Below are 25,816 nucleotides of genomic sequence, written 5' to 3' on the forward strand. Positions count from 1 at the left end.
ACCTACATTTCTACCTCTAAGGTTTTTATATCTTGGAAGGGGAACTGTTTACTAGAACAGTAGGAAGATGTGGGATTATACTTGCATGTGCACATAAATATGGAACCTAGGCTCACCGACTAATTCTTGTGTTTTCTTAGTGGCATGACAAATCATAGTTTTGTGGAAAAAATTTCAAGAAAAGTAATTTTCATTTTATATAATATACTAACCCAGATGGACCTTCCCTCTTTTCAAATGCTTTTTGAAAGGACCCAACTTACAATGAGTTATAATTTAAAAGTTTTTCTCACAGAAATGTTAAGAGATAGTATAAACTGCTTATTTCAACCCACGAAAACAAAACTATTAAATGATAAACAATAAAGCTGAACAAGAAATAACTTTCTTCTCAGGAAAACTAACCAAAGATGAAGAAAAGGCAGATGATAGCTACCCTAAATCCTTTGGGGAGTGAAGTAGGATTTTGTTGTAATAAAAAATAGAAAATATGTATATGGAGATTTTTCCTGTTAAGGCATGTCAACTTTATTTTTCTACTTCTCAATTACTATTTGGCTCAAAAATTAAATAGTAAGAGTAGAAGTAAAGTTTTCCTAAGCTAAAGAGAGCATAACGGGGAAAGGTACGAGGAATGACGGTGGGGAGACTATCCTCTTTGTGGTATAATTAATTGGAAAAGTGTTAAAAGACTGAATTTCTTATAACTGGGGATTATATAGGGAAGAATGGCAGATGCAGAGTTAACATGGGCAGTATGGTTGCTGTCTGGATTAGTGTGGTGGTGATGGGGTGGGGAATGCAGAGGACTAGTAGTATCATGGAGCCTTAGGACTAGGTAAATGAGGCACAGGAAGGAGAGACTGTGTAGTTGGATGTTGTTATTTCAAGACATTTTTCAGTTGTGTTTGTGTGTCTACTAAATTACAACATTAATTTTGACAGAAAAGAGTTTTAAAAAGATTTTACCTTTTGATTTTATTTTGGTTACTAAATTTTAATTAATCCAGTGCTCAGAAAACATACTACTGAACTAGCTGACTGTACACAGGGAAGAGGTCATAAATATTAATCAGAGAATAGATTTCTAACTTTCACACAATTCTGTCTTACCCACTAATCTGTGTGGAAATGTCTACGGCCTTCTAACTTTATGGTTTTGGCCTTCTTCCCTTTCTTTACATTGTGTATTCTCAACTTGGGGTGGTGATGGTATGGTACTTCACTTTTATTTGAAAATGCATATTTAATCATTCTGTATTTGGAAAACAAAAAGTCTATTATTTTCATAATACAAATTATGGAAAATAAAGACTGATAAAATGTTTTGACTAGAAGATACATATAAAGAATACAATGACCTTGACAAAGGGCATCCCTGTAACTCTGCCGTGGGCTATGTGTATCTAGTTATTCTGTTGATCAAAAGGGAGCATGGGTTTAAGAAAGTTCACAATCACTGCTCTGGGACTGGTATTTGAGGCAAGGTGCTTTAACCACTTGACAGTAAAAGAGAAACTCACACTGCTCGTTTCATTTATCATCTTCTCTGGTCAATATAGCAAATGGAATTAAAATGACATGTCTCTTCCTACTTAAGTGTTGGTCTCAGAGTGTCACAGTATACAATGGAACTAATGTAAATAGAAGAAAAGTTATAAACTTTTAAAAGAAGTTAGTCAGAGATGGTAACAATCTGCCTTAACTTGGGGCTAACATAAAAATCTATTTAAAATCAAACAAATATTTCCTGAACTTTAAATCAGGTCACTAACTGAAAGCTAGCAATAGCTTTTCTAACTGATTAGCTTTTACATATACAGATAAAGGAAAAACTAAGAACAAATATTATGTTTCTTCTAGGATGAAATTATGAAAGCTAAACATGAACTCAGAGGACATAATTTTATAGAGGGAAACTGGCTAAAGTAACACAGGGAAGTACTTGCAGATAGAAGTAGACTTCAGTCTAAAATGCTAAAATCCACTGTCCTTACACTACACAATGCTCTTTCTCTTGGCCTACACACAGACAATTCCCAAAGAAGAAAGTGACTGTATTGCGTAAGTACCCATATTTACATGCAGGTATCTGTGTAATGCAAAAATGAAAATTTCCAAAATGTATTTTGTTTAATTATAATAATTATAGTGATCTAAGGTTTAAAAGTGAATTAAAAAGCAAGAAACACAGCAAGTTCACCTATCTTCAAACACATAAGAGAGAACATGGATGTAGGAAGAATCAGAAAGGCTCTTACAATTTTCATCTGCACCGAACAATACAGAATCAAAGATAAAGATGGTAGGTAGAAGGATTAGTAAAAGGTCATCTATAATTGTTTCTCTAATAAGAAATATATTTAATAAGCTTTATATATATAAATTTAGTCCTGACTTTTCTTTATAAACAGGTATGTGAATATTGGCATAATGAACTGTTTTCAATATTAGAATTCTATTTTCAGGGGTAAAAAGTTATTTTCTAAAATAATCTCACTGTGTTATGCGAACTTAATAATTCAAACATTTACTGAAGGTCCCTTTAAAAAAGAAGAGCATAATATTTTTCTTCTATGAATTTACTATACAGTTTAATATAAAGTATGAATTTCAAGCATCTACCATGGAACCAAAAGCATACAGTATGGTTTAAATTTGAAGCTTACCTCAATACGTTCTCATCCAATGTCCACAGCAGCTGCAGATTGCCAGCTCCCTTTCCATGAGATGCCCCAACTGTCAAATAGCAGAGGTTTTTATAACCTCATAGGGATTACTACAAAAAGGAGCTGGTCTGTGGTCACAAGTCCTTTATTATATTATGCAGTTTTGTGAGTTTTTGAATGTGATATCCAAGGAACCATATGGGAAAAGAAACTTCAAAAAAACTTACAAAACTACACAATATTATAAAATGAAAAGTTGAATCTATGTTTGTGAAATGATTGGGGACAGAAACTTACCTTACAACTAAAGAACAACTCCATTCTGCTGTAATAATCTGGGATGGGTAGGACAGCACCAGCATAACACTGGTTGGGGTGTTGCAAAGAAAGGGAGTTGGCAATCTACTGATGCTGAGGACACTGGACACCTAAAAGGAAGAAAAAGTGGAAAATAAATAAATTCCAGATTTATTAAATGTCTCATCATCATGGACATATTTTGCACATTTTAATAAATTTAGGTATTTTTACCTAAGTTTAACATTTAAAGTGACTTGTGTACACACACCATACTGTTATTTATATAGATTTTCTTGTAACATTCCATCTAAACAGTTATATGATGAAAAAATTAAAATCATAAATATACAAAGAATGTTTTAAATTGAGAGGATATATTGTGGAGATAACATTTTTATTAAAAAGAACAATACAAAAATAGGATGCATATAATGCAAGTATCAATGCTATTTTTCTATATGCTTTTACTTATAAACATGTTGTTAAAGCACAGAAACATGAGTCATATGACAAAATATTTCTTGTTACAGGCTTGATTCTTGTCACAGACATAAATCCCATGGTAGAGAAGGGACTAAATAACAATATATCATGCTTTTCAAATAAAATACAAATAACTTTTAGAAAAGCCAAATGGATCCATACACAAAGATGTCTCATCTAAAATCACTAGCAATATCCAAAGGTAGGTGCAAATAATTTACTCATATATATAAAAACACAGCACAAATAAAATTAACTGAAATTAAGTATTTTAATAAACTAATTATTTGACATTCTCCTGGGTCTAAGTAACATTAAATGAAGAGGTAATCAGTATTTACTTTTTCTTCCTTATTGCTTATCTAAAGAAACTACCAACATATTCATATATTCCTGCATATTCTCAGTTTTAGGGGTAAAAACATCGCATTCATCTTTTTGGTATACAGTCCTTTGAAAAAGTGCCAGTTTGAGAGTATAGTGAAATGTTTGCATATTGATATGGAAAATGTTAAAAAGTATTTTAACACTGCTAGGGGTTCTAATACGAACTATCATATGTAGTATTTTCTCTTGAGGCACTCTCACCCATTTTCACTTAGGACTAATTTAAAAGAAAAGTGTTTGCATTTTATTTTAAAGGCATCCCACATTGAACAGCATACACAACATGTGCATTATATTTCTAAATTAGCATTTAACTAGAAAGCATGAAGAAAAACAAATACATCAATGATAATATTCCAAGTTTCAGTGTCATCTGGCTTTGTAGAGAGGAAAAACTGGATGACAGACCACATTCCTAGAGAGGTAGTTACTATTACTGGGGAAGAAAATCTAACAATATATATGTAAGTGATGGTATAAAACCATTTTCATTTATAAAGAAGAAAGAATCCTGGACTGGAAATTAACAACTGGCTGAATATCTGAATTTGATCCTTTTCAGTAAATTGATAGCAAAGAAGTTGATAAATTTTTATCAAATCTATACCTGATATCAGAAAGCTGGGTTCTCAAGCAATTCACTGCACAATTTGAATCACTAAGTAATGCTCCATTTGGTATCATCAGAGCATAAGAAGTTTCATTAAGTGAAATTAAAACTTGGAATATCTTAAAACCTACTTATTTTTACTTTCTCAGGCTCTATCACAACACCTACCACAGAGTGGACCCCCAATAAACACTCAAACTACATGAGAAAATTTCTTAGTTAACTGAGGTTTTTTCCTTACAAGCAAAAGACTTTAAAAAATTGATAGAAATGTTCCTAAGGTATATGTCTTTCAGATTTTCTGAACACACAATGAATATAATTTAACTCTTGATGACTTGGGCAATCATTATGGGCAAGTTATTGTGCTGTATTTTAATACAGTGACTCTCAAGCACTGTTCAAGTTTCGAGGGCTACAACCTATATCCTATATTAAACGGTTATTGGCTATTAATACTCTTGGACTTCTAAGATCTGCTTTTGTAGGTTTTTTTTCAATTGTCTTATCAGTGTCTCATACTGTTAATAAACCTTCCTTTACTTGCTCTTGCCCTGTTTAAAAGCATCTGCTACTACTTGTTAGAATCACATCTTCATTAAAAGAAATTGTTTCCACATAAGGCCTTTTTCTATTTTAAAGTACTAGAGTATCCACATGTGGACTTTGTGCCCTCTACATAGGCTCCTTTTCACTCTCTGCCAGATTCTGGGTTTCTTTTCTTTCAATATATAATGTATCATTTCTCTTCTTTTTCTAGAGTCTGATAAAATGGTAGGGAAGTTTTATTGGCATTCAATCCTCTCAGTTTTTTGATGATATTCTCCCTCAATTCACAAAAGGCATGAACTATTCTATCTTTAAATTTTAGGGTTTTTCCAAACATTTTTATATCTTCTGTGATATAAAAAACCAGAACATGCAAAGCTCATTTTTTAGCCTTAAGCACTCCAAGAATTTAAATTCAATTTTCCAGAACTCTTGTCAGTGGAACGTAGTAAGTAACCATTAAATAGAAGATAACACAAACTGAATTGGAGCTTTGAAAAATATTTGACATTTAAAATGTTACCTATATTTGAATAAGTGCATGTGATATGTAATTCAAAAGGGTTTAAGGCAAATTATAAAAGCTACACTATGAAGCTCTATAGAAGGATCTGTCACTTAGTTCAACTCTTCCTTGAAGCTCACTCCACGCTAGGAATATACAGCATTACATAGTTATTAAATGTCAAAAAAACCCAAAAGCAAGACTTACCATAGATAAATGAGAATAATGCACTCTCAGATAATTCAGTGATTACAGTCAATTGAAGCTTTGTCTTACCACTTATATATTGTTCTGGTTCACATTTCCTGTCATCTAGCTTTCTTTTTTCACTATTATTTTGAACATGTCAGTTAACATTTGATTCTTCATAAAGTTCATATGTTATCTGCCCCTTTACCCTACTCCCAAACAACATAAACATGCAATTAAAGGAAGTGAGCAAATGTCTAGAGTGTTTGGTGACTTCTGCATGAACACAGCTTGAAAATTAGATTAAATCTTATATAAAAGGACAGGAGTGAGCCCAAACAACCCTGATTAAAATTAAAAATTTATCCCCAGGATTGGGGATAAAATCTTAAGCTCTATAAGTGAATTCCTTGAGGATAAAGACTTTGTTTTAACTCTGGATCCCTACTGAGTTCCTGGTATTATGCACAGCACACAGAAGACATTAAGGAAATATTTGCCTCAGGAATAAGTTAGAATCTGTAACTAAGACAGGTAAAGAAACTTATTTTATCTGTTGTGCAGGGTTTCCAAAAGGCCATTTTAATTTTTTAAAAGCTTTAAATATGACTATTTAAAGACAAAGTGATTTTCCCCCCCACAACTGAGACAGTTTCCAGTTTTGTTAACCATTAAATAGTTTACCATACAAACTAGAATAAGAAAACAATATACATAATCATATAATTGTCAAGACCTTAAATAAAACTAATTTTAAGGACGATTTAGAGATTAGTACAACCACATCTACAAGTAAAGTCATTAAATAAAGTTAATCAGGGCATATTCAGGACTCTGAATGTACCTAAAGTTCTTTACACTGTAGTAAAATAGAATTTGTACTCTAAACAGCTGGCTATAAAATAATTTTGATTTGATCCCTCACTGTGAGCAAATGAGATACGGAATGGAGAGAAGAAGGAAAAATCCCATAATTCTTCATTATAATAGAGTAAAATTTCTTTGTTACAGGTGTTAGAAAATAAGACTAACATATAATTTTTTTGCCTTATATCAAGCTTTTATTATATGCAATTATGTTTTTGGGCCCATATAAATTCATATAATAAGTGAAGTTTTATACATAATTTGACTATATTTTTCCATTTACCTGTTTATCATTCCTTACATCTTCACTTTTTAAGACTATATCATCTTTTGAAAAATGAATAAAGAAAATACGTATACAACCATGTTATTTGTAACTTCTTCATTTCTTATATTAAGGAAGGCAAAAGGTAAATGGTGAACATTCTTAAGAGAGGCCATACATCATAATGGATTGAAGACAGCTAAGATGGATCTGAAGCTAAGATCAAGAATCTTTTTAAACTATCTGATATAATCATAAAGAGTAAAGGTTAATACTGACATTCACAAGTTCCATCAACTATGAGTGTGAATTAGAAGTATATGATGTAATAAAATACTCTCAGTTATGGGATCTGGTATATGACTTCATTGATTTCTACCTAATTTTCAAAACAGCAACTTGTTTTCTCCCCATAAGTTGGCAACAGCAAACAAAATGAGAGAATAGGGCCTTTAGCAATTATGGGTTTATCCCTGGGTTTTGCAATCCCTGCACAACTGACATTTGAGGTCAGATAATTCTTTATTCTGAGGGCTGTCATGTGCATTGTAGGATTATTATAATGTAAGATGTTTTTAGCAGCATCATTGGCCTCTATCCATTAAGTGCCAGTACCACCTCTTCAACTATGACAACCAAAAATGTCTTCAGACATTGCTAAAAGTCTCTGGGTGTGGGGTAGTGGGGAGGAACCATCCCTGATAACCTCTGGCTTATACAGAACTCTGTGACCAAAAAATGGGGTGTCACCACCTCTGACCTAAGTCTCTGATTTCTCTAATGTTTCATCTAGCTAAAGTTCAGCCTTTGGTTAAGCAAGAGAAGTATTATTATTGCATTATGAATTTAAATTACTTTAAGAACATATTAAGATTAATTTTATTCATTACTTGAAATTCTTTTCCAATTCTTTTTAACATGGCTTTTTGCATATTGTAATCATTATGCACATATTATTTTGTATATTTTTAAAATTTAACATTTCATAAGCATTTCCATGTAGTAACAAAGACCTACAAATATTTTATTTTACTAGTTACATAATATACTGTTGTGTTAATATTACTGCTTGGTTAGTCACCTCCCTACTGTTAGACATATGGGCTTTTTCCAAATTTCCACTATTAGAGGTAGTCTGCTGAACACACCATTGTGTAAATTACTTTTTTAGGGGGTAAAAATGGGGAGAATAAAAGTTAAATCACAAATAGGATTATAGGATCAACGAGCACAGGCAGTTATAGCTTTTCTTACATACTGATTATGAAATTTAGAAATACTTGAAGCCCATCTTAAATTCTGCTTAGTGTTGAGATCCTTAAACTGCTAAAAGATGTATTAGAAAAGATATGGTCTTATATTTTAAATTTTAGTTTATGTATGTTGATAAGACTATCATTTATCATTATATAATCTAGACAAGGTTTCTTTTCTTATAAATAACGTCTTATTTTTGTCAAATGTTCATTTCTTTCCCCTTCTTCTCCCCAAAGCCTCCCAGTACATAGCTGTATATTCCAGCTGTAGATCCTTCTGGCTGTGCAGATGTTCACTTTCTATTACATCCAATCTCTACGGAGATCTTTCCTTATTAAAGAAAAAAAGATTAACACCTCTTTGACAATCTAAATTATGATATAAAACACAAGAAAATTAAGCAGATTTGAGAAAAAAAGGAGTCACATAAAAAACTCAGAAATATAACCACTTCTGGTTAAGCCTGACAAAATCTTCCATTTTGATTATTTAGAAGTCAATAACATCTAGTAAATTTCAAATATAATAGGATCAGGCAAATTTATCAATATCTTAGCTCTTTCTGGAAAACTCATAAATTTCCTAGGTTAAAAAGGATATTTTCCAAATAATGAGGCAAAATACAAATTTTATCTCAACTAAAACCTCAAAGATAAAAAAACAAGAAAATGTTATGATTTCTTCTTTAGCTCACTAAATAATCCTATAATCTAAATAAAATGTTATGATTTCTTCTTTAGCTCACTAAATAATCCTATAATCTAAATAATAATGAGAAAGACAAAATTAAAGGACTTTGTCAAACTATATACTTCTATTTATCTCAACCAGATGCTTCACTTTAAACAAATGTCAGGTATACAATAAATAGGTCTAGGACTGCAGGAGCTAAGGGATGTCGATCTTTTATTAAATAAGCTTCTAAATAAACTAATGCGATCAAATGAACTAGAGCAAACAAGAAAATTAAAGCATTTTTCTCTCCTCAGATTACTAACCATAAATGGAATTAGTTGTCTTGCAAGAATGAGTACACAATCTAGATTTTAAAAGACTGTAAAATTTCCAAAACAATGAGTAGCTCATTGGCAAACATTTCTAAAGGTTAAGAAAGCTGTTTCAATGGAATATTGACCTAAGTGAGAAAATGGAATAATTCCTTGTTGCTTTGGTAGGAAAACTATCTGGAAAGGCCCTGCAGAGAAGAAACCCCCTAAAGCAGCCAGGTGTTTATATGAATCCATTTTAAATTTTCTATCAATATGTAATTTCCATCTTTAGCAATGGCATTTATGACAACCAAATGTTTATATGGAATATATCCTCTTTGTTATTGGAGCCATTATTGTAGATATGAAAACTGATGTTGAATAATAGAATGGTTTTGACTCTAAATGCTATTTTAGTTTTGACAGTGATATTCTCTTATGAAGATCAATATTAACACTTGATTTTCTGGTAACAGTAAAGGAAGCCCACAAAGCAAGAAATCAGTCAAAATAGCTGTCAATATCAGCAACTTCATGCATTTCATTATTAAGAAAGTCCCTTAGGTCCTTACCATAAGCCCAATTCTAATAAATATGGTTACTTGGTTTGTAATCCACAGTATATCAGCTAGGGCTAGCACATGGATACACACAAGAAATGATAAGTTGACAATGAAGAGACAGAACAAAAGCAAAAATACAAACAAACAAAAACCTTCAAAATATATGGCATAAAGACCTTTTGGTGAATGTATAATTAAAGTTACTGATATCAATCGATTTTCAGGGTAGCAGCACAATTATGGATATTCATAATGATCTTTGAGTCATCAAGAAACAGTTAAATTGTGTTCAATACAGTACAAGGAGGCAGGGAAGTTTTTCATTAACAATTAAAATAAGAGTTTTAGTATTGAAGGTTTAGGTTTCAGTTATAGAGAAAATTCAGTTAAATGGATCACCTTATTCCCAATTGATACCAGACAAACACACTGGTATTTAATATTAACATAAACATTCAATAAATTTAATTCCTACAATTAACATCTATCACACTCAGTACTAGCTTTTGTAAAATAAGCAATGATACTGAGATGCAAACTTTTATGTCTATTTCCTTTATGTTGTATGGCCATTTCATTGGCTGAGATAAGCTGTTCATGAAAACAATCTTTTAGGCAGTTTAAATTAAAGAGAAATAGCCTATATGCTGGTAATCCTAACAAAATTACTCCCACTAAGTACAGTTCCAAGAATTTCTATTTCTTGAAAAGCAGAAAACATATTTTAAAACTAATATGCAAATACCAGGAGTCAAATTTAGAGACACAAAATTTAATCAATTAAACTCTATATATAACCTCAAGTTTTCTGATAAACACGTCCCCAAAGACTACAGGTCAAGTATTTGTAATTTATGTTTTCGTTTATTCTTCTTCTACTGGTTCCTGTGAAGGAAGGCAATATGCTTATACCTCATATCACCAATGGAAGTGAAGTGAATAGCTTTACAGAAAGACTCTAGGATGCTTGCAGAAGTCTTTTTCTCTTACAACACACGCCATAAGTACATAAATCTATTCTGATTAAAACTATCCATTAAAAACAAATAAAACCCTAATTTATAATATGGGAACAAATTAAGATGCATCTATTATGTTTAACTGCAGCATGAAAAACAATTAGCAAATTCATTTAACAGAATTCTGTTTAGAGTCATGAAGTATGGACAAGCCACTAAAACAAACAGCTTCAGCAAAAAATTATAAATAACACCGATTAAAAGACTATTCTTGCCTATTAAGGCATAGAATCAGTCCTTTATAAGTATATAACATGAAATATATTAAAAAAAACTTTTGACTGAGGAAAAAATATTCTAACATAAATGTTGTTTGAGATACATATCACAGAGGTAAATTTTAAACACTTGGTCTTTCATATCAAGAGATTGCCCACATACTAAAGTATACATATATGAAAAACATAAGTCTAATAAGGATCTAAACCATTTTCAATGGAAATATTTCTAAAATATGCAGCTTTCTGCATTCTCAGATTGTATATTGAATATGTTTTCTTATTAAGTGATGGCTATCATTATGAACATTATTCTATCTCCTAGATTATAGTGATATTCTCAGGCGTATCACATGAGAGACTCCTGAAATGTTTAAGGCTGATTTTCTCCTGTATTAAATAACCTCAGAACGTTTTACTTTTCAGTACTTCAGTTTCCTCCCTTCAGAATGCTATAAATATGTCTTTTCTAAACAGCATATAAAATGACTACTATAAATCTGCTGATATGAAGCTTGCTCTGTCACTAACCGTAATTTATATGTAATTCTAGATTAACAGGTTCTGAGCAAAGACCTAAAAGAGGCTTCATGACACTCCTAAGGCACAGAACAAAGGAAGTTTTAAATGATGGTTGATTTTCTTCAAAACTTAAAGCCTTCCCCATTTATTGGTGTGTAATTGTGTTTCAAATCCGTGATATAACCGAACTACAAATGCCAGTTAAATGGTTATTACTCATTTAATAAATAACATAATTGAGTGCTTTACCAAGTGCTGAGTGAATAAATATAATGCCCTCACACACTATTCTCTCAAGAACAATGAAAAATGAAGGTAAAGATTAATTATGAATTTAGAATACATAGTGAAAGTTAAAAAAAGACCTTTAGCTGATAAAGGTTCTTAAAAAAGACATATTGTTAAGCATGTATCAAAAACATCTGGGGGCAGGATTAAACAATTTACATCTGTTATTTATATCACACCTAATTAAAATTTTATGTTACCAAGCAATAAACTTCCATTAAAAGTACATTATTAATTAAGAATATCTGCGAGGTAAGCATTACCAAAAAACTACCAGTCAGAAAACAACCAACCAGTATATTGGGAAATATCTAAAACTATACCTGATATAAACCAGGCAAACAAAATTAATTTACTTGCCCCGGCACCATTTTTGTCTATTAAAAATGAAAACTAGACCACATAGGAGAAATAAAAGAAACAATGTTTCTATTTGTCATTGCAAATTTTTATGTAATCCAGGAGAACAAGATAAAAAAGGCTTTAGAAAAAAGCAGGAATAAATTTTAATGCTGACAATAATAGATAGAACTTTTGGATCAACACCTACCGATTTTTTTCTACTGTTTTCCAGATCTTTGAGTTCATTCTCGATTTTTGTGATTAATTCCCTGAGTTCATCAAGATTAGTGCAAATAAGCTAAAATAAAACACAAAAACACAGCTTGATAACACATAATATAAAACACCCAAAATGTGGTAACAGAAGTTGTTTTAACATACACTGAATTTACAATTATTTGTCTTTGTAACAGCAAAAAGCAAAGAAAGCTCCGCAGTTTATATTTTAAAAGATATTTACTTGTTATGATGTATGAACTTCAGGCTTAGTATAAAAATAACTGAAATTTCAACATTGGTGGTTTCGTCCCACATCCTCACCTCTCAGTTTGTTTTATAATCCAGGTACTTTCTTAACCTTATTAACTTTCGGCCCAGAATGACAAAGATCTGGAAACTCACCCTAGATTTCACAGTTTACTGGATCACCTTTAAGAAATGCTTCAACAGGCATCTCCTAGTAGGTGAATAAATGCACCCTGGAGAACTGTCATTATACCTTTGCTTTGGTTGCTAAATATACAATTAAACAAACTGTATCATTGCTGTTGGGATTTCTAATAAAGAAGGACTTGAACTACATGTAATATAGTCAAAGAAGTAAACGAAAGTACGCTCTTAACATGATCTTAGTAGTCCTTAATAAAACCATCTCCACAGATAGCATCTATTTCCTTTCATAATTGTGTGGCTCATTTTATTTCACTTTGGTAATGTTAGCAAATGGCCAAAATAATTGGTTTTTAGCTATTAATAATCAAACTAATTGGCTTAATTACTAAAGTTTTAAACAGTGAAGTGTCAGCAACAAAAATATTAATAACTACATTTTAGTTCTTGTAAAATACTGAATTTTTCCAATTAATTCAACATATTTAACTTTTTTCCTAAAATAATTTAAGCTCATATTTTAAAAAATCTATTGTGAAAAAGAAAAAACTTATAAAACAAAACTGGAACCACATACAGTGGCAAAGTTTTAGATTAATGAAAGTCTTGTAATGTTTATACTGTATGATAATTAAAAAATATTATATTTATAAAGCTATTAATTTAATTTTTATCAGCTCGTGTTTGTTACATTCATCAATTTCTGTGTAAGGGTATTATTTTCCTAAAAGGCACACTTTCTTTTAAAAGAAAACAAACAAAAACAACAAAAGTAAAAGTGTGTTACAATAAGATCATTTCGAGTAACTAAGTGACAAAAATAGGAGACTAGAAGCCCCTAAAACTTCCTTTATTATTAGGTTGAACCATATGAAATAGCTGAAACACCTTTGATCTACAAAAGTGGCAACATGTTTCAACCTAACAGACTAAGAAAAAATTATCACAGATATTATAAATTTCAATAAGTATTAATTATTAATAGAAATATCTACATAATTTCAAACTCACAGAACTGACAAAGCAGGAAAGATGTATTTAAGTAACCAGTATTAATTTCAGAGTAGAAAACAGTACACAGTGATATAGCAGGACAGTGCAGCTGATATTTATTAAAAACTACACATTCCCATTTGCCAAATCTGTTATTTGGAAGTTATAGAAGAAATGCTGATGGTCAAGCAGTGGACTGGCCAACTATGTAAGTGCTTCTAGAACTGGACAATGTCTTTAACTTCTATTATATCTATAAAGCCTCAGAACAATGTTGGCCCAACACCAGGTTTTTAGTAAGTACTCAGTGGGAACTAAACTTTCTATTGCATAATCTGCTATCATGACTACCAAGTCAAATTTGCCCTCAGAGAATGCAGATGGTTACACCCTTTTCACTGAACTTGGTGTGTTAGTTAATATCACAGCATAGATTTCTCATTTACACATATGGCAAAGCTCAGAGGAATTTTCACTTTCACTTAGGCTGTCTCAATATACAAGAAATAAGAGTACATTCTGCATGTAGTTTGTAAAAACTTACACTAACAATGAAAACATACACCCCTACAACAAAACCCATCCTAAAAAACTGAAGATCTTTTAATTAGCAGTTAGTCATGAGATGAACAAATATTTATAATCCATTTAAAGGAGTAGATAACACAGTTCTGAAGTCAAACCATGAAATGATTTCCATAGCTTACGAGCTATAAAATAACTTTCAAGTGGCTTAGGTATCTAGTTAGTAAGTTGTACTAAATCACTGCTTCTCAAATTTTAATTTCATGTGCTTAAGAATCACCTGGGAATCTTGTTAAAATGTAGTTTTTGATTTAGTAGGTCTGAGGTGGGACCTAGGATTCTGCATTTCTACCAAGTTCCCAGGTATAATCTGCAGATCACACTTTTGAGCAGTGAGGTACTAAATGATTATGAATTATAAATCTGCATGGCTACTAAAATATTCTGGTACTATGGAAGCTAATGAGTAAGAAAATTCAAAAAGATTAATTTCCAAATAGAAAATGGAATACCGAATTAAATGCACAATTATAAGACAAATGTTCCTTCAAATAAATAACATGACTCAAACACAAATTTCATTGAATTTGAGGGTTAAAATATTTTTAATAATATTTACTTTGAAGTTATCTTAAAATGACTTAATATCTACAAAACAACTGATACTCTCTTTATATGCTAATATATACCTCTCTCTACATATAGATGTAATATATACCTAATATAGATACCTAAAATATACAGTCAAGTTAAGCTATTAGAAAATTCTTGTATAGGAACATAATTCTAATTTTGTGACTAATATCAAAAGAAAAAAATAATTTGATTAATGACAACTCTGTCATATACACCCTGTATTTCTTCTGTTTTACAAAGTAAGGCATATATGTGGCTTTTAAACTCAACTCAACTTCAAATAGTGCTTTTAAAAATAGAATCAATCCAATATGGGGCTAGCTTGGTGGAGTAGTGGGTAAGTTCTCGCACTCCACTTCGGCAGCCCGAGGTTTGTGGGTTCAGATCCCAGGCACAGACCTACAGACTGCTCATCAAGCCATGCTGTGGCAGCATCCCACATACAAAATAGAGGAAGACTGGCATAGATGTTAGCTCAGGGCCAATCTTCCTCAAGCAAAAAGTGGAAGATTGGCAACAGATGTTAGCTCTGGGCCAATCTTCCTCACACACACACACACACACACAAAATCAATCCAGTAAGTGAAGTTCACCTTAATAAGGAGAACAGATGCAACTTTTGAACAAAGCAAAACACCTTATTATTAAAACTTCCTTCTCATTACCTTGAATTTGAAAAACATATCTGAGGCTCAGGGCCTCCAGGGGTGAAAAGGGAAGCTCCACAGCAGCTCAGACTACAGTTAGGTCACACTGCCATCACACATGAGAGAAGGTTTTCTTTCAGTCATACTGCAGAAGTTATAAGAAGAGATTTATCCCCCAGGAAGAATCTTTTTAGGTTGTCATATCCTCCCTCAAGTTAACGTTTCACGTGATGCAACTCACGACACAGTCACAAAATCATAAATCTTAGAGCTGAAAGGGACCAAAAATATGTAATTTGGTCCAAACCTTGGCCTAGACTAAAAAGATGTGTCTCCAATTCATATATAAGCTAATTAAAACTAACAGAGGTAAAGTAATCTAAGACGACACACTGGTAGAGGAAACCATAGAACCTAGGACTCATCATCCTCCTACTGCATCATATTCTTTAACGGGTCTTTTGAAACAAAACAAAATAAAAAATCTAACAACAATTGAACATGTATTATAGTTTAGGATATCTAAGCTTCCATTTCTATTAAATGGTAAATATTCAAAGGACCTCTCTTCAACTCGAGAACCAGAAATGCGTGTATGTAGTGGGGGAGGGGAGGTCCTATACAGATCAAAAGAACTCCATGACCACATCTCAGAAAACTTAGAAAATAAATCATTCCTTAACTTTAACACTACTTCAAGCTAAAAATTATGCCCTTTGGGTATAAACTCAATAGGTTTGAGAGATATTTACTTTAATCATCTCAGAAAGGACATAAGGTAGCATACAAAGATAAACAATATAGTGAATTACATTAAAAAGCAAAGGGAAAACAATGCAGAAAAGTCAAAATGAACAGGTACAAAACAGTAAGTCCACATTCACTACCATTCTAATAAAACAATCCTATAATTTATTATAAAACTTGTAAGTAAAACACTAAATGCATGTTGTAAATTCAGAATTTATGTTGTATTTAAACTAAAATTATATTAACATCCGTTAAAACTATGAGAACAGGAAAATGCTTTCTCACTTCTTATGATCACCATACCAGCAATAATGACTACTTCAAAACCTGCAAGTAAGGATATCATGTGTGATGTGAAAAACAAGTCTGATTGACAAGGTAAGATATTTTTTACTACTATGTGATTAAAAACAGATGCTTCTCTCAATGCACTATACTTAAAAATTCAGAGAATTTTAGGGGGAAGTAAAAACCCATACTGTTAAAGTGAAACAAAAAGCTAAAGTTAAAAATACTCATTTTAAGAGGTGGCAATTCAACATAATAATATAATCAAAGATCTTTAACAGTGAAGCAAAGTCTCATTTTAATTTTAGTCTCAATTTTTCACATCCCTTAGCTTCTCCATTGGTTAAATGGAGAAATACAGTTTTTCCAGAGGTATGTTAAGGATCAGTGAGTTTATGCTTATGTTTGAAAACACTGCTACTATGCAAGTCTTAGCAGCTGGATTCTGGACTTCCTCTGCAAAGCAGCCTTTAGAATTAATCACACCTATGGAACAGGAGCAAATATGTATTACGTGAAAGATTTCGGTTACCAATGAAAAGCAGAGTTACGGTAACTAAGGCTCTTATATTAAAAACTTCTTATTGAGGGGCTGGCCCCGTGGCCGAGTGGTTAAGTTCGCGCGCTCCGCTGCAGGCGGCCCAATGTTTCGTTGGTTCGAATCCTGGGCGCGGACATGGCACTACTCATCAGACCACGCTGAGGCGGCCTCCCACATGCCACAACTAGAAGGACCCACAACGAAGAATATACAACTATGTACCAGGGGGCTTTGGGGAGAAAAAAGGGAAAAAAATAAAATCTTTAAAAAAAAAAAAAAAAACAAACTTCTTATTGAGATGACACACTCTTGACATACATAGGAAGTATTTTTAAATTTAAAAAGTATTTTTAAATACTTTCTATGTCTTTATTATAAATGTGTACAAAAAGAGAATTCATATAAGATTCCTCTCTCAAATTTTGGTAAAAATTTAACTTTATTAAGAAAATTGATATTCATTTTTCAGTTAACAGTCTTTCTTACATTATGAAACTGATAAAGAAAAATAAAAAATGGGGCCGGCTCTGTGGCCGACTGGTTAAGTTCACGCTCCGCTGCAGCAGCCCAGGGTTAGGATCCTGGACGTGGATGTGGCACTGCTTGTCAGGCCACGTTGAGGTGGCGTCCCACATCCCACAACTAGAAGGACATGCAACTAAGACATACAACTGTGTGTGGGGGGGAGGTTGGGGAGATAAACGCAGAAAAAAAAAAAAAAAGATTGGGAACAGTTGTTAGCCCAGGTGCCAATCCTTAAAAAAAAAAAATGATTTAGTCATTTTTAAAAAGTCATAAATAACTATTAAATTTGATATAAAAGCTTAAATCACCAATATGCTAAATACTAAAAATAAAAGTACTTCCTAATTTTTGCAATTATTGCTAGCTAAAAAAATCCAACACATTCTCCTATAAGCCAACTGTGTAACCCACCATAACACCAGAGTAGGGCTAAGCATAAATTTTCACTCTGATTAAATATAATGATACAAATACTAATACTTGGCTTTTCACTTTTGAAATTCGTGTAAGCTTAATCATGACCTTGCATGATTTATGAAATACGACCAAATCTGAGATTTATTTCAAGGTCTTAAGTAACTGGAAAAAGCAGGAAAGGTCAATAATAGATGCTTTAAGCCAATTCTTATTTGATTTTCCTACTTATAACACAGTACTTTTTGTCTGAAGCATCTGGCATGCTTATTTGAAAAAATAAATAACAAAACAATAAGTTCCATCACTTAATCCTCACAACTCTTAAGAGTAAGGTACTATTATTACCACATTGTATAGATGAGGAATTGGAGGCACAAAGAGATAAATAACTTACCCAAGGTTATAGAGTTAATGGTAAAGCTGGCATTCGAACCCAAAGTAAACTGGTTCCAGAATCCATATGCTTAACCACTATGCAGATTACTAGAACCCCCCTAACCCACTGAAGCAAGGATGAAACCTTGAGGATGAAACCCAGGAATTTTCATTTTTAATAAAGGCATCAGATTATTTTTATACTATATAAAGTTTGAGAACCACTGACATAACTTTTAGGAAAAAGTGGCACAAGTATGATGAGTCCCTTTACAATACTTAAAAAAAAGAAATCCAATCCACCATTTGAATAATACAATGTATACTTTAAATAGGGGTGGATGATCTTCTTCTTAAACTGAGGTATAGATATCAGGTATCTACATAAATAAACAAGGATTTTTCCTAAAGCAAACAGGCAGAGGAGTTTGAGTTCTAGCTTTAAAAAAGGCAACAAAAACACTGTCAAATTAAAAAGTAGTTGAGATTAAAACAGGATTCACTTTTTAAATTCATTAGGACTTAAAAAAAGTAAACTTCACAATTTAACCCCTGAAAATATTTCTTTCTAAGCATGTTTTACTGTCAATTTAAAGACAACAAGTCTGTGGCAAATAGGTCAGATTTTGCAAAAGGGGTCTAATATCTATTCATCAACAGTTTCATTATTTTCAGCAATGAGGCATTTAAGAATGAATACTATGAAGAAAATCTTCTAGCTATTAATAGTAGAAATGTGATATTTAAAACAACTTGGATAAAACGAATAATCTGCAGAATTTGAGGTGCTAAATGTCATATTGCTAGAGCTTTTGGGAAGAAAAATTCACTTCTTTATTATATAATAGTCTTCTTAAATGTGGGGAACTTTCAAGTAATTAAAGAAACTCTACATAAAATTATTTTGAGATGCAAAACTATAAGTTTTGCATGTAACAAAGTTTACTAATGACTAAAATTGCCTATCTCCTATTCTTGGCTTATTTGAAGCAAATGACCTATTTCCTGGGAGATAGCTGTCAGTTTTCTTTATGAGTAACACCATGGTATTCATATCGTAAACTAGGCATAAGAACCACTATTCTCATAACTCTATTCCCCATTCCTAGCCAAATACACACACACAGACACACACATTCTAGGACACCTTAAGAACCAGGAAGGGGACCTTATTTATTTATTTTAAACAGCTCACTCCAGCAAAACATGTACTTTTGACCTTAAGTTTCTGACAGTGGTAAGCAAATTGGTCAGTGACTGACAAAAAGCATCACTTAAGACAGTATTTTTCAAACTTTTCTGCTCACAACCCATGGTCAAAAATACATTTTGCATTGCACCCAGTATAAAACACACATGATCGAAAGCAAAGTTTCATGAAACAACATTATCCTTACTGGGTAATATTTTTGAACATACTCATAAATTCTTTCCTATTTTAACTTTGTTACCTTAAGAAACAGATGCAGGTCATGGAATCCACTAAATTGATTTCATGTCTCACTAATGAATATCACCTGCAATTTTAAAAACACTGTCTATGCCACTTATTACATATAAAAGTCCAGCCACTAAGATAGGAATGGAGACAAATATCAACAGCGGGCCAGATCTATCCTGAGATCTATATTCCCAGGATGAATACTTTGAGGGATTGAGAAAAAAAATGAGTGGAAGAAATAGCAAAGGCTAGCATGACATCGGTCGAAGGATGATATACTATTATAGCATTAAATAACACGTACAAGCAATGGTGGAAAGGCCTCTAAGTAAACAGCAAATACACATTTTTTACTAAATATGCTAGAACCAAGTTTACTTTATATAAAAGGATTTTGTAGAAATGTTTGTAATTCATCCTAAGAATGTTATTAAAAATACTCTATTCTAAAATAATACTAAGAGAAAATCATGTCTATTTTCTTTCACTGTTCATTTAAAAATATTAAACTTTTATTAATTAGTAACTTCCATAAGAACATTTCCAAAAAATAGGATTTTTACTGAAAAACAGCTGTGTCTACATTTTTGGATATATGTAACTACTAAACTCACAATATATATTTTCATAGTTATTACTCCTTTATTTTCTTCTTGAGAATCATAGAAATTCATTTTAACATCACTTTTATTTTTTGGCAATTTAGTAGTAGGTCACAAAACTTTCAGAAATAGACTGGACACACTAATACAAAGACATTTTTAAAGAAAGTCATTTGTTGAAGAAAACATAGCTTTTATAAATTAGAAAATAAATATTTATTTAGGGCGAGATTCTTTGCTTACTCTAAGTATCAGCTACAAACAAAAAACTCTTCACATAATCATATGGCGGTACAAGCGAATTCCTATTTTTTTGTAGAAATGTTTAAAGGCCATTAACTTTTACTTAATATTCTCTATGAAGTTCATATATAGCTAAGAGTTAAAAGATTTGTTTTTTAAGTTAATAAATCTATCATTTCTACAGTGCCCAAATAAATGAAAACGAATTACCTAGGCAATATTACCATGTACAAATTATGTTCTTAGAAGACTTTCACTTACAAACTTATTTTTATATATATTTCTATTTAACTACTTCTATAATACAGTAGAGCATATAAAAAAAACCACAGAGATTTTTTCACTATCAACAAAAAGAGAGGTAAAAAAATTTTGAAATACCAGCAGATTAAATCTTAGCTACGTCTGTGCTTGCAGAGAAAAAAGTTATAATTGCAAACATTTCATTGAAAGAATGTGTGTTACAGTAGAATTCAACGAATCTCTTGAGGAACAATATAAACACTGAAAAAGAAATTAAACTAAAAAAATGTTGAGACAAAATTGAAACATTTACCTGAAATTCTGGTACAGTAGGTGACTTTGTGACAGTTTTCCTCTTCTTTGTGATTGCTTTTTTAGATATGGATTTTTTTCCTTTCAAGATTAAAAGAGAAAAGCTTCATAATGCTGTTTATAGCATTTCATTAACAAAAACCAAATTACATAGAACCTTGAAAGTTAAAATATAACTAACAGATGGCTTCCAGTGAGTTAAATAAAAATGATGAATCAAAACAAGCCCTAGGAAAAGCAAACATTAAACTATAACTACCCGTAACTGACATATTAACAAGTACTAATTTCTTTATATAAGAACACAACTACTACAGTCTCCAATGTGTTGCACAGTTAGCAGCAAAACAGTCACATTACTACTGCTCTGTTAAAATGGAATTCACAACTTAAAATGAGATTACGTAAGAAAAACCTTACCTTTAACAACGACTCCCATAGTCAGGAACTTGCATGGAACTATAAAGATGTGGTCATGAGCCAACCTAATATGAAAATCCTCTCAGTAGCTTAGGAAACAAGGTTTTTCTACCTCTTCAGCTCTGCGCTCACCTAATGGGCTGCCTTTGGCAGTATTCAATAACCAGTTTGAGAACAAGGTAAACAGCTCCCTGCAAAGTGCACCTAGTCATTTGTGCAATCAGAAACTACTGGGAAAAATAAATCCATATTCTTAAAGAAATTCAACGCATAGACTGAAGTATATGTTCATACACATACACATATAACCTCTATTTTTAGTAAGGAACATGTTAAAGTAAATACGTTTTTTCCCAATTTGCAATTAGCAAAATCAAATAAATTGGTTAATTATTCAATAAAGATGAGATATAGGGCACTATACAATTTATGGGGACAACAAAGAATTATGAAATGGAAACTCTGTGCTCCAGGGGCCCACAATCTATGTAGGGAATAAAAAAGTTAATCAAGGGGCTGGCCTGTGGCTGAGTGGTTAGGTTCGAGTGCTCTGCTTTGGCTACCTGGGGTTTTGCCGGTTCCGATCCTGGGCACGGACATGGCACCACTCATCAAGCCATGCTGAGGCGGCATCCCACATAGCACAGCCAGAACGATCTATAACTAGAATATACAACTAGGTACGGGGACGCTTTGGGGGAAGAAGAAGAAGAAAAAGAAGATTGGCAACAGATGTTAGCTCAGGTGCCAATCTTAAAAAAAAATAATCGAAAATACTCAAAAGTTAATTTTGATTTACATTTGATGTAAAATGTTCACAATCATTTGTAGGCTAAAATCAGCTTAAAAGTAACTATTTCTTCAGAAGGGAAAATAAGAAGGTACATAAAGTAACTTTGCTCTACATAATCTCTCTTGTTCCTTTCTAAACATTTTCCTGTACAGGTAAGATCTTGCAGGAAAACAGTCAATTTGATTGCAACATTTTATTCAACTGGTATGCACAATTCCTGTTTATAATATAAGTGTATTTTCTTCTGTATTCCTTTTTAATCATATCACACAACTGTAATTTGGATAATTTCTGACTTTTGACTCAATAAAATGCATGTATACTATGCTTGAACTACTGTTAATTTTGATCTCCTGAGGTTCACGTGGGTTTTACCGTCTTGTTCTAAGTACCAACTTGCTGTCATTTGACATTTGCTTTTAATTAAACTAAAATACATACATTTCTTTTCTCATCACCATTATTTGCTTCTGTGCTTACAGTGCACCTATATCAGAACTAAACTCCTACAAAAATAGGTAAGTGCGTGGGCTGCTTAAACAAGCAATATTCAGTGAGAAGTGATTAAATTCTTGGTATCTCTGTAATATAGCTTAGTAATTGATTTCTAAACTGGGTGCAATAGGTACCTTTCAAGAGGACTCATGAATCTGAACATCAGGATGCCTGTCCTCTACACACCATCTTTACCATTTTTTAAGTTTCATGGGCAAAGATTTAATGGCCTTACTGATCTGCATCTGGGAAGGCTTACAACAATTTGAAAGAAATGAAATCCTTCCTTAAACTGCTCCCTCTGCCCAAGCCCTGCTCTAATTAGCTTTATAAAAATCATTTGATTTTGTATTTATTTATAAGCACAACAGAGGTCACCCTTGAGATTCCCAATGAATTTCACATTGTTGTCACATAGGCACTAAATTCAGATACTAAATTCTCAGCTAACTCTAGCAGCCACTCTACTTTAATGGATTAAGCAGCTGAGGTGGTTACTGGGCATTTCCTTTCCCCTGTCATTAGGATACTTAAGTGATTAAGTAACTGGAGGCAGTATTGTGTAGTGATTTTAAGCTTGAGTTTTGGTACTAAACTACCTGGGTTTGAATACCAGCTTTAATCACCTACTGGCTGCAAATTGATTTATTTCCCTGTGTGATTTCTTCATCTGTAAAACAGGGATAATGATATTCCCTACTTTGTGAGAATTAAATAAGTTAAAACATGTAAAGAGTTTAAACTACTGCTAGGCACATGGTAAGTGATCCATAAATGTTAGTTGTTATCTGCCTTAGCTAAGCTATGATGATAAGAGTCTAAACAAAATATTATTATCTTTTAACCTTCAAATTCTTTTATTAACTTACTCCTTGCTCACACGTACTTTGTACACATATCAATTAATGTAACACTTCTTATACAGTATTGTAATTATGTTTATATGTTTTTCTTCCTGAATTATTGATGACAGAATCGCATTACTCACTTTGTATTTACAGCATTTAGCATATAATAAATTAGCAGAAACGATCCTTAAATACAAGAATCCTACTTTTCATCAGAAATTTCACCAGTCTGGGAATAGGAAAAGGGAGGCAGGTAATTGTTTACAACTCTGAGGGTCCACTTGGGTCCATTTTATAACGAGGAAAACATTGACAATGACTTCAATTTACCAAAGAATTCACAAGATGACCTAGGAGTGGTGGTAAAAGAACTAACATTTACTGAGAGCCTACTATGTGTCAGACAGTTAGTACTTATATATAAATTATAAATTATCTCAGTTAATTCTCAAAACAACTCTCCAAGGTAGGCAATACCCCATTTTATTGTGAGATAATTAAAGATCAAAAAGATTTCTTAACTTACTCAAGTGTTACACTGCAAGTAAGCACCATAGTCAGGGATTCTAAGTCCAAAGTCCAGGCTCTTTCCACTATGTAATTCTAATCTTTCAAAAATCATAGTTACCATTTATTGATTGCTACCACCATGCCAGGCACCACGTTAGGTACTATGTATTTGCTATTCCAATTAATCTTTGTAACAATACAGCAAGGTGGTAGTAACTCATTTTTCACAGATAAAGAAACAGGCTATAAACAGGTAAATAAATTGATGGAGGACTTGTAGCTAATATGCACTGAAGCTATATTTGCACTAGATCTGTCTTACTTCAAAGCTGTGCTCTTTTTATGGTAAAATACTGCATTCTTTCAAACTTTCTGCAGGGATGTAATCTGCTTCTGATTGATTTCAGAGGATTTCTTTTGATTAAGGTTAGAAGATATGCATATTCAGTATTACTTAATACCTTCAGTCTATAACCTCATAAAAACAATCTGAATACAAACTTTCCTGTATTCTTCAGTAAAAATTAGCTCTTCCTTTTTATTAAATACTACTTTTAAAATGGAGCATGGGATACTACAAAGCCACACAGCCCTTCTTTTGGTAGTCTGGTTTTGCTCCATGGCAAGATATACAGAGGGCAAGTTACATACTGCCCCCCAGTGGGCTTCTGTTCCTCTATCACTTACTTAATCATATCCCAGGTCTTTTACTCCCATCACACTAAGACACCTGGTCCCACAAAATAGAATATAATATTCAGATCTACACAGTTAGGTTCTATAGTGCTATCAACACAGAACTATACATCCTTTTCACAAATATGGGCCTGGATGTAATAAAACATTGTAGATTACATTACTTTCTCAGTTATTTCCCTACAAAGCAGCTCATTTTTGTTTTTTTTTAAAGATCGTCCCTGAGCTAACATCTGTTGCCAATCTTTTTCTTCTTCTTCTTCTTCTCCCCAAACCCCCCCCAGTACATAGTTGGATATTCTGGTTGTAGGGCCTTCTAGTTCTGCTATGTGGGATGCCGCCTCAGCATGGCTTGATGAGTGGTGCCATGTCCACGCCCAGGATCCAACCCGGCAAAACCCCGTGTCCCCAAAGCAGAGCACGTGAACTTAACCACTGGGCCATGGGGCCGGCCCCAGCTCATTGCTTTTTACACATTTGATGTGTCTTACTTCAAGCTCATTTCCTTGCACTGTGCTCCTGATTCAAGCATCACCTGCCCAGAAAGATCTTACCCCAAAATGGCATATTCCCATCATTCAACTTCTAAAACCTCAACTTTTTCCTTAAGTTTTTCTCTGTGCTAATTTTTTCAGTGACACTTGACTTAATTATACCTTCAAGCTTTTGCTCATGTTACTATTTTTCATCTATCCAATCCCCATTATTCTTTAAAGTCCCTCATCCTCTGTGAAACCTTCCCAAACTACTATAGCACACAGATTTACTCTCTCCTTGACCTTTCATTGTATGTCTTTACTATATACTTAATTATTAAAATTTACCATTTTTGAAGCTTAGTTTCTTCACCCATAAGAGAAGAACACTACTTGTCTTATTTATTTT

At 32.5% G+C, this 25,816-nt stretch overlaps 1 protein-coding gene across 6 annotated transcripts in view; it reads right to left on the minus strand.

Annotated features, from left to right (window-relative positions):
- BRD10 (bromodomain containing 10) overlaps positions 1 to 25,816 on the minus strand; it is a 106,626-nt gene that overhangs the window by 32,859 nt on the left and 47,951 nt on the right. For 5 of the 6 annotated variants that reach the window (XR_011531467.1, XM_070590004.1, XM_070590006.1 and 2 more), the window contains 2 exons: positions 21,171 to 21,250; positions 12,231 to 12,320 (listed from right to left, as the gene is read on the minus strand). Coding sequence is in view for 5 of the 6 variants with exons in the window: in XM_070590004.1 (XP_070446105.1) it covers positions 12,231 to 12,320; positions 21,171 to 21,250 (170 nt within the window). In the remaining variant the exon portion in view is untranslated. The remainder of the gene's footprint in view (positions 1 to 12,230; positions 12,321 to 21,170; positions 21,251 to 25,816) is intronic. The other variant, XM_070590005.1, reaches the window with a different exon arrangement.

This window comes from Equus przewalskii, chromosome 22, assembly GCF_037783145.1.
Source record: "Equus przewalskii isolate Varuska chromosome 22, EquPr2, whole genome shotgun sequence".
Lineage (NCBI taxonomy): Eukaryota > Metazoa > Chordata > Mammalia > Perissodactyla > Equidae > Equus > Equus przewalskii.